The sequence below is a fragment of the Leptopilina heterotoma genome, unplaced genomic scaffold (genome assembly GCF_015476425.1).
Source record: "Leptopilina heterotoma isolate Lh14 unplaced genomic scaffold, ASM1547642v1 Lhet_160, whole genome shotgun sequence".
Taxonomy (NCBI): Eukaryota; Metazoa; Arthropoda; class Insecta; order Hymenoptera; family Figitidae; genus Leptopilina; species Leptopilina heterotoma.
In genome coordinates, this window is record NW_025110875.1 from 537,698 (window position 1) to 554,652 (window position 16,955).

The 16,955-nt window shown below is 22.4% G+C and overlaps 1 protein-coding gene across 2 annotated transcripts; it reads right to left on the reverse strand.

Annotated features, from left to right (window-relative positions):
- Nucleotides 1–5,380: 5,380 nt before the first annotated feature.
- Nucleotides 5,381–16,260, reverse strand: LOC122498842. Of its 2 annotated transcripts, XM_043606806.1 has the most exons (5): nucleotides 16,215–16,260; nucleotides 11,026–11,190; nucleotides 9,802–10,064; nucleotides 9,334–9,445; nucleotides 5,381–5,816 (listed from the first exon to the last, which is right to left on the reverse strand). In XM_043606806.1, exons 2-5 carry the CDS (start codon nucleotides 11,090–11,092, stop codon nucleotides 5,503–5,505), a joined length of 756 nt encoding a protein of 251 aa, XP_043462741.1. In that variant the 5' UTR covers nucleotides 11,093–11,190; nucleotides 16,215–16,260; the 3' UTR covers nucleotides 5,381–5,502. The 2 variants fall into 2 exon arrangements, with proteins under 2 accessions (XP_043462741.1, XP_043462742.1); XM_043606807.1 differs by lacking the exon at nucleotides 16,215–16,260 and having other exon boundaries at nucleotides 11,026–11,205.
- Between the last annotated feature and the right edge of the window lie 695 nt (nucleotides 16,261–16,955).

Consider the following 16,955-nt stretch of genomic DNA (forward strand, 5'->3'; position numbering starts at 1 on the left):
CAAAATTTCACGCTCTGCAATTTAGTTTTTAACACACGGTTACTTATAGTCAAAGTCAAGTCAATGACTTTTCAGGTATCAAAATTAGATATAGAATTTTATTACTTATCTCTAATACACCAATAGAATTCCGTATATTTTAGCATTTATTTAATAAATTTAAATGCAGTTTAAACAAATTACTCACAATAATGGACATCTCAATATTACAATTATTACATATTTACGTGAAATATTAAATTAAATAAATATAAAACACTTAAAAAGTACTTGAATAAATATTTTGCAGAATCGAAGGCAAGATAAAACATTCAAAAAATATACATCTTATTTTTTTAGTTGAACAAACAATACTATTTTTTTAAATTTAAAATGATAATTTTTCTAAAGAATACGTTTAAATTTTGAAAATTGACATTTGAAAATAAAATTCAAAAAACAAAAGTTTGAAAATGTTGAATAAAAATTAAAAATAAATTTTGAGACTATGTTCAAAGTTTGACAGTTAACTTGTAAATAATGGTGGATTCCACGTCAGTTCAACACACTTATTTTCATGACTTTTTGGGATTTGGCTGTACTTTTGTAAATTTATTACTTTTATAGTGATAAATAACTCCACAAAATATTTTTTCAAAATTTTGAAAATTACCAAAAATATGGCATTTTCAAAATTTTTGTCTTTTTTTTGGAAGTGCTATAACTTTGGTTCTAATTAACCGATTTTGGATTTTAAAAAAAGGATTTCTTTGGTTTTAAGTATATTTTAAGTTACAATTAATATAAAAAAGAAAAATTAAAAAAAAATTTTTTTTTGAGATTTTAAAAAATTAAAAATCCGTTTTTGAAAAAACATCATCTTCGATTTTTTTCAAAATTTTACTAAATGTTAGGGCAAATGTGCTTTACATGTCCTGTAAGTTTCATCTTGGGATCTCAAAGGGATTCGGAGTAAAAAAATAAAACGTAACCACAAATTACGAACATATAGGGCAAAATACCTCAACTGCCCAGGTAAAAAAATGAATTTTCTCTAAACTTTGCTAAAATGTTACTATTATTAGTAGAAGTGTAAATATTAATTTTTTTTTAATTTGATAAAATATTTTTTGAGTTATGGAGTTTCAAAATTTTGATTTTTTTGATAATATCTTCTTTTCGATTTAATATATTGATAAGTAAAACTCACTATTCATACTTTAAATTTCATTAAATTTACTTATCAATATATTAAATCGAAAAAAAGATATTATCAAAAAAATCAAAATTTTGAAACTCCATAACTCAAAAAATATTTTATCAAATTAAAAAAAAATTAATATTTACACTTCTACTAATAATAGTAACATTTTAGCAAAGTTTAGAGAAAATTCATTTTTTTACCTGGGCAGTTGAGGAATTTTGCCCTATATGTTCGTAATTTGTGGTTACGTTTTATTTTTTTACTCCGAATCCCTTTGAGATCCCAAGATGAAACTTACAGGACATGTAAAGCACATTTGCATTTGCCCTAACATTTGGTAAAATTTTGAAAAAAATCGAAGATGATGTTTTTTCAAAAACGGATTTTTAATTTTTTTAAATTTCAAAAAATTTTTTTTTCTAATTTTTCTTTTTTATATTAATTGTAACTTAAAATGTACTTAAAACCAAAGAAATCCTTTTTTAAAAATCCAAAATCGGTTAATTAGAACCAAAGTTATAGCACTTTCAAAAAAAAGACAAAAATTTTGAAAATGCCATATTTTTGGTAATTTTCAAAATTTTGAAAAAATATTTGGTGGAGTTGTTTATCACTATAAAAGTAATAAATTTACAAAAGTACAGCCAAATCCCAAAAAGTCATGAAAATAAGTGTGTTGAACTGATGTGGAATCCACCTAATAAAATAAGTGGAGTAAGAAAATTTAACTCCAATTTCAAAAACTCAATAAAGACGTACAGTTGCAATTTTTAAAAATTATTAATTATTCTATGCACATTGAAGCAATTCTGAAAAAGGGTCCGCCATATTGGATCCACCATTTTGAATTTAAAATTTTTTTGAAAATTGTCCATAAAATTTTCGTTTATAAATAATTTTTGTTTGTCAAAAAAAAATTGTTGACGTTACAACAAAAGAGTTTACACAACTTTTTGATATTCTCTTCTTTATTATATATTTTTAAAAATTTTAATTTTTCGTTCGTGTTAATTTGTCATTAGTAGATAAACAAAGTGAGTTCCCCATGATAGTTCGCGAGGCCGCAGCTAGAGGCGCCACTAGCGCTGCAGTCGGTTATGGTTCATAGTTGATTCATTATAATGACTAATTGTTGATTTATTAATGCTTCAGTGCTGATTTATTAATTATTTACTGTTTATTCATTAATGATCTGTCTTAAATATCCAACTATTATGGAAAATGAATGATGAAATGTTAGTAGTAGTGAATAAACTCCATACATTAGGTTGAAAAAATTATCGATGTCGAGTAAAAATGCTTGGTATTGTAGATTTAGTAGATTAGTAGATTTTAGTAGATTTAGTAGAAATGATATCTTATTTTAAAATAAATAGATATTTTCTCCAAATATTTTTGGGCTGTTCCTGTAGAGAATAAAAATGGAAAAGATGTTGCTGATGCAATGTAATATTTAGTAAATAAATGTATTCCAAAATACCTGCATTCAGATAATGAAAAGAAAATAATTTTACAATTAACAATTTGAATCAGAAATGAAAATGAATAAAATTACTTTTAATCAACATGCAGGAATCTAAAAAATGTCAGTTGTTGAACGATTTAATAGAACACTTAAGAGTGAAGGTGTAAATTTAGAAGTTGTTGACACATTAAAAGTACGTTTTTTAAAATTAAGAAAAGTACCGCAGTGAAGACCAAAGTTAAAAAAAACATGATAAGGTACGAGTCATCAAATTAAAAAACTTCTTTGAAAAAGGCTATAATCCAAATTAGCTAACTAAAACATTCACCATTGGAGTTGTCCATAAATTAATTAAAACATTTATGGGGGAGGGTCTAGCTAGTTCTTACGAACAATTAGAAAAAATTGAGCTAATGTATGTAAAATATCTTACTAGGAGGAGGGGGGGAAGGTTAAATTTTCAAAAAAATATCTTACGTAATTTATAGACGGCCCCATTGACAAAGTTGTATCAACTACACCTGTGACTTATATAAGATCAATAATAAGACCAACCAATAAGTAAAATATCCTGGTACATATCTTGTAGAAAAAGTTGTCAAGTCTCGTGGAAATAAAATTTTGTTTTAGTGGTTAGACTTTAATTATTATCAAAACAGTTGGATAAATGAGACAAGTCATTAATGAATCAATAATGAATTATTAATAAAATCATTAATTAATCAATAACGAATTAACTATTAATCATAAATAAATCAACTTCAAAACATTAATAAATCAACAATGAATTAATGTTAAATATTAAAAAGCTACTTATAGTGAATTATAATGTATATATTTTATAAAAAATCTATAAAAAGGAACTTCTTAAAGTAAAATATCCTGATATATTTTATAATACAATTCAATAATGATCAATAATGATCATTAATGAATCAGTCATAAATCATTAATGAATCAACTAACTAATTAAGCAAGCCAACGATTTGTCAAAAAAAAAGGCAAAACGAGTCTTTGTCTTAGTCAAAGTGATAGTCAAAGTCTTAGTAAAGTTAACGTTCAAGTCTTATTCCAAGTCTTAATCGACGTCTTAGTCTAAGTCTCGGTCAAAGTATTGGTCACAGTCCAAGTCTTAGTCATGATCAAAGTCTGAGTCAAAGTCTGAGCCATGGTGAAAGTCAAAGCCTTAGTCAAATTCGTGGTCAAAGTCTCGTCCAAAGTCCTAGTCTTAGTCCAAGTCAAAGTTTCAGTCTTTGACTTTGACCATAGTTAGTCTTAGACTTAGATTTACTTTGATTTTCTTTGATAAATCGTTGACTTGCTTTAGATTTTAAATAAAATTTTATTCGTAATTAAAAATAACAGAAAAATGAATTATTTTAATCCATTCTGGTGTTATTTTAATACCTCACGATTTACTGTGTAAGGATTCCTATTCAATTCAACATGCTCCTTTTGTCAATACCACGAATCCAATCTTGTCAAAGTATAACTCTCCTAGTTAAGTCAACTAGTATAATTAGTCATTTTGAAAGTTTTCTTAGTTGTGCATGCGCATGTTTCTGCTTTAGCGGTATTTGGCTCTGTGAATCGTGAATTTACGTGAATCGTGGAATTTTTTTATGCATATAGAATGGGTTTTCTATGTCTTTCACGTTTTAAAATGAAGCTATTACATTGTATATCACTAATATAATGTAATTATAAGTAGTCAATTATTTCAGACATTTTAGATTTAGTTCCAGTCTAAAATAAATTTCATACAAGCGGTGTCAACATTTTTTAGTATTCTAATTAGTTTTGTTAAAACGTACTTTACCATTGCAATATGTAATAATGCATGGATTTGGATGCATTTACATTAAGTTCTTGACAAGCAAGTAATATGGTGTATATTTAATTATTCATTCCTTGTTAAGTCATTAATGATTCTTTAATAATTCATTGTTGATTCCTTAATGATTCATAGTTTATTCAATATTGATTCATTATTGATTCATTATTGATTCATTAATGATTCATTATTGATTCATTATTGATTCATTACGATTCATTAATGATTCATTAATGATTCATTATTTATTCATTATTGATTCATTATTGATTCATTGTTGATTCATTAATTATTCATTAATGATTCATTATTGATTCATTATTGATTCATTGATGATTCATTAATGATTCATTGTTGATTTATTAATGATTCATTAATGATTCATTGTTGATTCATTAATGATTCATTGTTGATTTATTAATGATTCATTGTTGATTCATTAATGATTCATTGTTGATTCATTAATGATTCATTATTGATTCATTGATGATTGATTCATTGTTGATTCATTACTTGATTATTATTGATTCATTGTTGATTTATTGTTGATTCATTGTTGATTCATTAATGATTAATTATTGATCCATTCATTCATTGTTGTTTCATTATTGATTTATAAATGATTAATTTTTGATTTATTAAGGGGTCACATCACTTTGACCCGACCAAAAAATACGCTTTTTCAACCATTTTTATTTAACAATAGAAATTTTTTTTTAAATTCCATAGTGTTAGTTTGATGCAATCTTATAAGGTGTAAGCTTACGTTGACCTTATACTATACGCTGTGATTATTGTCATAAGATTACCGTAACCTTGCATGTAATCTTACGTTTTTAAGACTTATTCAATTTTATTTCTTGACCATTGAATTATAATAAATTATAACTAGAAAAAATAAATTTCTTTATAAAAATATATTTCCACTTTCAAATAGTAATATAGTTAATTACATATTATTATATATATGTATATACATTTTGATATTTCAAGTTTCATTATAATTTCAATGAATTATAATTACACTTTAGTACTATTAAGCTTAAAAAATGGTTTGGATTTAATAATTTCTTGAAATGGAAAGTTTTTGAATGCTTTCCCGAATATTTCAGTGAATGCAGTTGAAACTAGTTCATTAATTAATGGTCTTATTACAGCGAATCCTGGTTGCCAAGCACCATTTATAATTCTATCTAAAACTTCCTCCAAAAAATTTCTTCCTTGTAGCAAATTTGATATATGCAATTCTAGATCCTTTATTGACTGCACATTAACCTTTACATCCATTGCTTTTTTTGGGACACTAGTTATTGTTGTTGTTTGTACAAGATCGTCTGGAATTCAAATGGAAGATTTAATATTTATTTTTAAATTCTAAACTTTGGTAATCCCAGTAAAAAAAAAACTAATTCAAATGAATTGAAACGAATTAACATTTTTGGTAGGCTCCAATTCGTATTTGTCACAAAGCGGGATTCACTCAAGCTCTTTGTATATTCAATTGAATTTAATTCAATATGTACCAATTTGTCCAAACGAATTCGCATTCGAAAGAAATGGCCAAGGAATGCATTGAATTCGTGCTAACGAATTGAAAAAAATTAAAGGCTCAAAACTTGTCCAGTGAATTGGTACGGATAGAAGGTTCGGAAGTTCAATACAGTTTCACGAATTCAGGAAAATTGCATCATGGCTCCAATTCGTATTTGTCACAAAGCGGGATTCACGAAAGCTCTTTGTGAATTCTTTTTAATTCATTTCAATTAGTTTTCGTTTACTGGGATAATAATCTTAATGAATAATGTGTTAAGGTCCCTTATTATGTTTCTAATTGTTTCTCATATTGATTCCCATATGTTTTCATATGTGGGTTCTTATATGAACCCATATGGAAATTTTCCTTTGGGTCCAGAAAGTAGAAAAATTATAAAAACTTTTTAAAAATATTAAATCCGTTTAGACTAAATACGAAGCTAATATTAGACTTCGCACTCGATAATTAATTTTAAAAAAGTAGAAAAAATTAGCTATCAAAAACTAAAAAAAGTAATAAGAAAGTAGCTATCGAAAAATTAATCTTGACGACCAAAAAATCTCGTTTTAGACACTTTACAAAACTGACAAAAATTCTATTCTATATTTTATTTTCCTGACATTTTCAAAATCTTCATCAAAAATATTTTCTTTCTTTCTTATCCTGCTAATAAATTCAATTCCTGCAACGATTTTTAATATTCATGAAAGAATTTAAATATTTATAGAAATAATTTAATTCTTGCAAAAAATGTATAAATAATTGATTTCTTGAGAAATTTTTATTATTCATAAAAAAAATTGAATTCTTACGAAGATTTTTAAGAAAAATTTTTTGAATAATTGAATTCTGTTTTGAAATTTTATGAAAATTGTAGATATTGTAAATCATTGAATTGCAAAAAGTTTTTAAAAATAATTAAATTTTAAAACGAATTCTATACAAATTTTTTACAATAATTGAATGTCTGTGGCATTTTATTAAATTTTTTTTTAAAATAATTAAATTCTTGCAATTATAAAAAATAATTGAATTTTGCAAAGAATTTTATTGAAATGCCTGAAAATTACTGAATTTTCGGAAATAATTTTGTTATTTAACAACATAACTGAATTCTTTCAAAGAATTATTTATGTAAATAATTAAATTCTCAGAACGCATTTTATTAAAATATAAAAGAATAATTGAATTATTTTTTAAAAAATTTAATTAAAATTGTATTTAAAATAATTGATTTCTTTCGAACAATTTTATTAGAATATTTGAAAATAATTGAATTTCAGTGAAAAATTCTAATATTTTTGTAAAGAATTGAATTTTTCCAAAGAATTAAAAAAAACCTTTTTTTAAATCATTGAATTTTTCAAGAAATCGAAATAAAATTTTTAAGAATAATTAAATTTTTTGAACAATTCCTCTAAAATTGTAATAAAAATAATTAAAATCCTGCGATGAATTTTATTATTTATAAAATTGAATACTTGCAAAGAATTTTTTAAAAATTTTCAAAAATAATTCAATTCCACAGAAGAATTTTATTATTTTTAAAAATAATTGAATTCTTACAAATATTTTTGCAACAAATTTTTTAAATAATTGAATTTTGTTTGAAAATTTTACGAAAATAGTACCTAGATTTTGTAAATTATTGAAGTGCAAAAAGTGTTTAAAAACAATTAAATTTTACAAAAAATTATATTTAAATTTTTGAGAATAATTGAATGTCTGTGTTGAATTTTATTAAATTGTTTAAAAAATAATTAAATTCCTAAATGCTTTTTATTATTTATGAAAATAATTGAATTTTTGTGAACGATTTTATTAAAAAATTTCAAAATAATTGAATTTACAAGAAAAAATTTATTACTTTTAAAAGTAATTGAATTCTTATGGTGAATATTATTATTTATGAAAATAATTGAATTTTGAAAAGAATTTTATTGAAATGCCTGAAAATTACTGAATTTTCGGGAGTAATTTTGTTATTTATCAACATAATTGAATTTCGTCGAAAAATTATTTATGTAAATAATTGAATTCTCGGATTCAATTTTATTAAAATCTAAAGTAATAATTGAATTATTTCAATAAATTAAATTAAAATTGTATTTAAAATAATTGATTTCTTTCGAACAATTTTATTAGAAAATTGAAAATAATTGAATTCCTGTGAGAAATTCTAAATTTTTTGTAAATAATTGAATTCTGACAAAGAAATTTAAAAAAACATTTTTTTTGAAATAATTCATTTTTTCAAGATATCGAAATTAAATTTTTAAGAATAATTACATTTTTTTTTATCAATTCCTGTAAAATTGTAATAAAAATAATTGACATCCTGCGATAAATTTTATTATTAAGAAAATAATTGAATAGTTGCGAAGAATTTTATTAAAATTTTCAAAAATAATTGAATTGCTGAGAAGAATTTGATTATTTTTAAAAATAATTGAATTACCTATTGCGAAAAATTTTATTAAAATGTTTAAAAAAAATTGAATATTTCTGTAAAATATTTTGTTATTTTTGAAAACAATTGAATTCTTCATTAAAAATTTTATAAACATTGTTTTAAATAATTAATTTCATCGATATATAAATAAATATTATGAAAATTGTATTTAATAATTGAATTCTTATGTGAAAGACTTTATTTGTGAAAATAATTTAATTTTTCGATTAATTAATGTAAAATAGTATTAAAAATAATTGAAATTCTTCGATGAGTTTTATCATTTATAAAAATAATTGAATTCTTGCTTGGAATTTTATAAAAAAATTTTTTATAAAATTGAATTTCCATGAAAAAATTTTATTATTAGTGAAAGTAATTGAATTATTGTGAAGAATTGTATAAAAGTTTTGTTAAATAATTCATTTTTTCGAAATTTTTTTTAAAATGCTATTCTGAACTAATTGGATTCTTGTGGGAATTTGATTATGTATGAAAATAATTGAATTTTAGATGAATTCTATCAATTTTTTTTAAATTGAATTCTTTTGCGAAATTTTATAAAAATACTAGATATTGAAAATAATTGAATTTCGAATATTTTTTGAAAATAATTGAATCGTTTTCAAGAATTTGATTATAATTTTAAAAAATAGTTTTTTTATTTCTAGCATTAGCGAATTTAAAGTATTATAAATTAAAAAAAAACAGAAATAGTAGCTTTTAGTGACTGAAATCTAAAAAAAGTGCCAAAATAGAAGCATAACGTAAGATATTTCTAGTCCACTAAACTACAATAATGGAATAAAAATTTAATTTTACTTCATTGAGGATAAGTATTATTTTACACAAAAAATTGTCTTACACAAAGTTAGGGTAAACTTTCCCTTATTGTTTATTGTTGATCCAAGGAAACTCCCAGAAAAATCGTAACCTCCAACTAATTTCTTTTTAGGAAATTTTTGAGTGTATGTTATCTGAAAGCAAATAAATATAACATTTTATATGTTTGGATAGAATTAATTTTAGCGTTATTAGAAAAAATCTAAAGTTTAAAACATAACTTAAATAAATTAAAATTATATGTTTTTAGTTTGCGGAGTTAATTTTATTTTAATTTTTTGTCGGCAATCAGAGAATATTTATTTTTATACACATTTTTTTTTGTGGAACATTTTCTTTTGCGCCAAATTATTAAATGCATCGTGAAATGTAGAATAGAAATAAAAATATTTCACTATCATATCCAGAATAATCCTTTGACTACAATTTATTAAATATTAAATACATATTTGTATTTTATTTATTTTCTTTCCTTAATTTTGTCAATTACCTTATAGTTGCCCAAATCACTGTAGAATTTTGTCACTTTGCTAGCTGTCCATCCGCTTTCAGTTATATTTTTCAATGTTAATTTAAATCCAGCATTTGGCAAACCTCTTCGAACGGATACCTCCTTTGCATAAAATGGATCAAACGGCGCCACATTGTACTTAGGCAATCCAGTTTTAAAATAAGGTCGTATAGCATTTAAACTTTCAACAATGCATGAATCAAATTCAGGGGAATTAAGATAACAATTTTTAAAGTATTCTCCTGGGAAAATAAATCATTATTAATGAATTAGAAGCACTTAGATAGTAGTTATAAATTTATTTTCGTTTTCATACAAATGCTAAAAAAAATTCATATTTTCACAAAAGTAGGTTATTATATAATTATGTAAAGCTTCTAAAATCCTGCGAATCTTTTATTTAAATATAAGAAAGTAAAAATTGAATAAATTTCCAGTCTGCGATGAGGTCGTCAAAACCTGACCCAACGAATAAACGTTGCGCAAAATAAAGAATTTTTTATATTCTAGAAACTTTTTGTCTATCATTTAATTATTTAAAGGAAACTATAGGACATAACTATAAGTATAAACTGCAATATAGTCCGATTCGACAATTTTGAATATGAGTTGAAAATAAAATTTTAATTCTTCTTCAGAAAAAACGGTTCAGATAGCTGGAAATCTTTTTTAAAAATTTTGAGAATAAATTTTTTATTTTTGCTATTTTGCAACTTTTTTAATTGTCAATTTTCATATTAACGCATATTAACCTAACACTATATTAACACACTTGGACTAGAGAGTTCATTATGAAAGAATGTCCTCAATTTGTTAGATAATCACATCAGTAACTCAAATTCTTTGATATCTAGATTTTATAGCAAGTTTATTTTACAAAGTAGACAAGCAATTAAAAAAATAATAATTTAAATACATTTTCTGTTTGAATTTTCATTTAATTTAAATATTCACTTCATTTAAATTACAAATTTTCAATAGTAAAACAGTTATCATTCAAGAGTTTGGTAACTATGTAGTCATGGAATTTTAAAATAGAAATAATTACAGAAACAGAAATTCCATTTTGCACTCGACGTAAATTTAAAAAAAAAACATTTTTTGTTTAATAAACAATTGCAATTTCCTTAGCATAAGATCATAATTTAATTTATATTTTTAATAACTAGTGAAATAGAAATGTTTTTTTTTGTAATTACTCACCAAATTCAATTGCAATACATCCATTGAAGAGAAAAAATATCGTTATTAATTGTTGTCTTAGATTCATTATTGTTTATAAAAAACACAATTTTTATTTAAAATTTGTGAATAAAATTGAAGGAAACGTCACGTTTGTTGTTTATACTTTCACTTTTAACCAAGCATCTGAAAGGCATACTTTCTTGTAAGTCTGCTTTACTCTGAGATTTTTAGAACATACTTGTGTAAGTTGATTATCCTTGATGAAAGATAATTGCCAAATCCAATCAAAAGTAAGATAAAATTTATAAAAGATAAAGAAAAAACTTGTGGAAGGATTCCGTCTCAAAGTTTTGTATTTATCTTTTAAAATTAACTTATTTAGCGTACAAGTTATTTTTAATATTATTACATGTGTTATATAGAATAACGTATTAATTAAGAAATCCACTTATATAATTCGAATTATAATTAAGTTATTACCTGTATAAAGAAATAAGTGGATCAGTACTCAATTGAGAATGAGAGTTCATGATATTTATATTTACATTTAGGAATAAAAATTTGGAAGTTTTAATTTCGGTAACATATAGTCATTCATGAAAATGGATTCGGGAAAAAAGACATTCGGAAAAATTGGTTTCGGGAAAATGACAAAAGTAATCATTAAATATTGCAATTTTTAAAAAAAGTTAAGTAAAAAAATTGAAAATCTATTTCTAAAGTTTCATATACAGCGATCTGTAAACCCCTGCCCTGAGTGTCAAGTTTAAAGCAAATTTAATACATTTTTTCCCAAAAATCATGCGCATTTTAAAAATTAAAGTTCAAATTTAAATTAAACGACCCCGAAAACACCCGAGAGACAAATTTCAAAGTAAATTTAACCATTTTTTCCAAAACTCGTCTGCAAGCTTCGCACTCATCTAGTAAAACCTACTATTTACTACTTTTTTATCGTTATACTATTATTTCGGTAATTTTTTTTAGATTTCATTTTTTTTGAGAATTTCCACTACTTTAAATTCGCTAATACTAGAAATCAAAAAACTATTCTCAAAAATTATAATCAAATTGTTTAAAAAGATTCAATTATTTAAAAAAAAATATTCGAAATTGAATTATTTTCAATATCTAGTATTTTCATAAAACTTCGCAAAAGAATTCAATTATTAAAAAAAAATTATAAAGTTAATTCAAAATTCAAATATTTTCATAAATAATAAAATTTCCCCAAGAATTCAATTAATTTAAAATAACGGTTTAAAAAAATTTCGAAAACATGAATTATTTAACAAAATTTTTATACAATTCTACACAATAATTCAATTAATTTCACTAATAATAACATTTTTTCATGGAAATTCAATTTTATAAAAAAATTTTTAATAAAATTCCAAGCAAGAATTCAATTATTTTTATAAATGATAAAACTCATCGAAGAATTTCAATTATTTTTAATACTATTTTACATTAATTAATCGAAAAATTCAATTATTTTCACAAATAAAGTCTTTCACAAGAATTCAATTATTAAATACAATTTTCATAATATTTATTTATATATCGATAAAATTAATTATTTAAAACAATGTTTAAAAAATTCTTATGAAGAATTCAATTGTTTTAAAAAATAACAACATTTTTCACAGAAATATTCAATTCTTTTTAAACATTTTAATAAAATTTTTCGCAATAATTCCATTCTTTTTAAAAATAATAAAATTCTCAGCAATTCAATTATTTTTGAAAATTTTAATAAAATTTTTAGCAACTATTCAATTATTTTCATAAATAATAAAATTTATCGCAGGATTTCAATTAATTTTATTACAATATTACAGGAATTGTTCAAAAAATGTATTTATTTTTAAAAACTTTATTTCGATTTCTCAAAAAAATCAATTATTTAAAAAAAGGTTTTTTTTAATTCTTTGGAAGAATTCAATTATTTACAAAATTTTTAGAATTTTTCACAGAAATTCAATTATTTTCAAATATTCTAATAAAATTGTTCGAAAAAAATCAAATATTTTAAATACAATTTTAGTTAAATTTTTTGAAATAATTCAATTATTCTTTTAGATTTTAATAAAATTCATCCCGAGAATTCAATTATTTACATAAATAGCTCTTCGACGAAATTTAATTATGTCGATAAATAACAAAATTATTCCCGAAAATTCTTTAATTTTCAGGCATTTCAATAAAATTCTTTTCAAAATTTAATTATTTTCATAAATAACAATATTCACCATAGGAATTCAATTACTTTTAAAAATAATAAATTTTTTCTTGTAAATTCAATTATTTTAAAGAATTCTAATAAAATCGATTACAAAAATTCAATTATTTTCATAAATAATTAAAAACTTTTTAGGAATTCAATTATTTTTAAAACAATTTAATAAAATTCAACTGAGACATTCAATTATTCTCAAAAATTTTAATAGAATTCTTTGTAAAATTTAATTGTTTTTAAACAATTTTTGCACTTCAATAGTTTACGATATCTAGGTACTATTTTCGTAAAATTTTCAAACAGAATTCAATTATTTAAAAAATTTCTTGCAAAAATCTTTGTAAGAATTGAATTCTTTTTAAAAATAATAAAATTCTTCTCAGGAATTGAATTATTTTTGAAAATTTTAATAAAATTCTTTGCAACTATTTAATTTCATAAATAATAAAATTCATGGCAGGATTTCAATTATTTTTATTACAATTTTACAGGAATTGTTCAAAAAGTTTAATTATTCTTAAAAATTTTATTTCGATTCCTCGAAAAATTCAATGATTTAAAAAAATGTTTTTTTTAATTCTTTGGAAAAATTCAATTATTCACAAAAATATTATAATTTTTCACTGAAATTCAATTATTTTCAAATATTTCAATAGAATCGTTCGAAAGAAATCAATTATTTCAAATACAATTTTAATTAAATTTGGTAAAAATAATTCAATTATTATTCTTTTAAATTTTAATAAAATTCGTTTTGAGTATTTAATTATTTACATAAATAATTCTTCGAAAGAATTCAATTATTAAAGATAAATAACAAAATTATTCCTGAAAATTCAATTATTTTGAGGCATTTTAATAATAATTATTCTTTGCAAAATTCAATTATTTTCATAAATAATAATATTCATCACAAGAATTGAATTACTTTTAAAAGTAATAAATTTTTTCTTGTTAATTCAATTATTTAAAAAAATTCTAATAAAATCGTTTGCCAGAATTTAATTATTTTCGAAAATAATAAAATGCTTTTTAGGAATTCAATTATTTTTAAAAAAATTTAATAAAATTCTACACAGTCATTCAATTATTTTTAAAAATTTTAATAGGATTTTTTGTAAGATTTAATTCTGAACATTTCGCAATTCAATGATTTTCGATATCTACTATTTTCTTAAAATTTCCAATCAGAATTCAATTATTAAAAAAATTTTTTGTAAAACTCTTCGTAAGTATTCAATTCTTTCCATTAATAATAAAAATTTCTCTCGAATTCAATTATTTAGATTAGAATTTACATAAAATTAGTCGAAAGAAATCAATTATTTAAAATGTTTTATAAAATTATTTGCAAGAATTAAATTATTTTTATTAATATTCAAATTCTTTCATGAATTATAAAATTCGTTGCAGGAATTCAATTTATTAGCAGGATAAGAAAGAAGTAAATATTTTAAATGAAAACTAGGAAAAGTCAGTAAAATAAAATATAGAATGTAATTTTTGTCAGTTTTGTGAAGAGTATCTAAAACCAGTTTTTTTTTGTCGTCAAGTTTAATTTTTCGATAGCTAATTTTTTACTACAGTTTTTAATTTGAAATTATTGAAAACTCATAGGAAAATTTAGTTACATAAATACACCAACAAGTGAGGAACATTACGTTTCCGAAAAATATCTCAAACATTTCCTGAAAAATGCACTTTGAATTAATGCTACATAAGAATATCACGAACAGCATAACGGTAATTATGACAAAAAAAGTGTAAAAAGTAAAAGTCAAAGTAGTAAATACAGTCAACACCGTTAAAGAGTTACGTAAAAATTCAACATAGTAAAAATTTGATATCGGTCAAAAGTCTACTTATCAAATGAATCAGAAAGGGTTCAAGGCGGTGGTCTCTTCGCTTATACGAGTAGATGAACGACGACAAAATAAATATTACTTTCATCACATCAAAATATTATGAGGTTTCAGAAATACTACAATGATTAAGAGATAAATAATTATCAAGGATATAACAGTCACAATGCAGCTCATCATCATTAAACTTACAATAGGAAATGTTCTATGAAAAGCGGAAATTTCCTCTTCTTTAATGTTTTTATTTTGCTACTATACTTTTAAATGTTGTTATTTAATTAAAAATCCATTTAACGGAAAAAATAAAATACAAAAATTTTGTTCTTCCCTTTTTTTTAAAGCAAATGTACAAAAATTATCATTTTTTGTAAGTTAAAACATTTTTTTAGTTATTTTGAAGAAAAGACTTTTTGCTTATTGCAAACATTGGAAACATTTTAATTCTTCGAAACTTAAAGATCTTTTTATATTATTTTCTCAGAGTTTTTTAAATTAGAATTTTTCAAGGCAACAAAATTACAAATTACACAGGTTTTTGGAATCGCTTATTATGAATTTTAAGTCAGATTTAAAAAATCCAAAATGGCGGATCCAATATGGCGGACGAAAATATCAAAAGTCTAACGGATTTGCTTGAAACTGATTACTCGGAGGTTTTCGGGGTTGCTGATTACAAATTTGAAGTCAGATTTTAAATGTTAAAAATGGCGGACAAAAAAATTTAAAAAAAAACGGATTTGCTTCAAATTTTGTACAAAAATCGTATAATATTGTCTTGAGGGTAAAAATATGACTTCACGTTCGTCATCATCAACTATAAAATAAAATGAATATTTCGAATAAAGAACATGTATTACAACTGAGGCTTCATTGTAATAGAATTAAAAATATAAATTTGTACAAATAAAACTAAACGAAATTATAAATTTAAAAAAAAAATAACTAAACACCCAACCAATGAAATAAGTTATCAAATAATATAAAACATTTAGGAGAATAATAATTATTTTTAACAAAGCGACATAAACGAAAAAATATCATTTCAATATTTTATTTAAATTGCATAAGAAATATAAATAAATTTATAAATAAATGGTTATACACACCAAGTTTGATAAAACTTTAAAAAATACTTAATTCTTCAGGCTTCACAATGACAATGAGAATGTGAATACAAAAACTAATCATCGGGAATTTTATCTGGAAGGGATAATAAGAGAATAGATTAATCAAGGAAAAGACATATAGGAATAATGAATTACAGGTATTGATTATCCTTTTGTGACGTATGTTCTTAAATAATAAATAAAAAAATTAATTTGAACTAAGAGTCACAGAATTTCCCAAACGGATCTTCTAAAATCACAAAATTTAATCTTCAACGTTAAATCATTTCTTTTAATTCTAGTATAGTGTGATTTAAGTAATTTTTAATAACTTTTAGTCTAAAAATTGTTTCTTGAATTTATTAACTATTAAAAATTTAAGAATTTATAAAAAAAATTTTTTTCGATTCTTTTGTTGATTAATATAAAAAAAATAAGAAAATGATTTTTTTGTTTTACATATATACATACATATACAAAAGTATAATAATTTTGTAATAACATTTTATTACTAAATAATTTAGGAAACTATAGAAAATATACAAAGTTTTTAAAATAAATATTATTATACAATACATTTCCAAGATAGGGATTTTTTTTCCTTATTTTTAAATTGGTCAAGCGGATCTCTCAAGAAAAGTTTTTTTTTTCAAGACTATTAGCAACTTTAATTGTCAATTTTAATAATTGAACAAACAACTTTTTTTAGTTTAAAATTTAAAACTCAAAAATGTGTAAAAA

What these genes read in the sequence shown, in the direction of transcription:
- LOC122498842 (XM_043606806.1), bottom strand. Translation starts at nt 11,092, where the DNA reads ATGAATCTAAGACAACAATTAATAACGATATTTTTTCTCTTCAATGGA. An exon ending in ATGTATTGCAATTGAATTTG is followed by an intron (nt 10,065 to 11,025) that starts GTGAGTAATTAC and finishes TTATTTTCCCAG; the next exon opens with GAGAATACTTTAAAAATTGT. An exon ending in GTGATTTGGGCAACTATAAG is followed by an intron (nt 9,446 to 9,801) that starts GTAATTGACAAA and finishes ATTTGCTTTCAG; the next exon opens with ATAACATACACTCAAAAATT.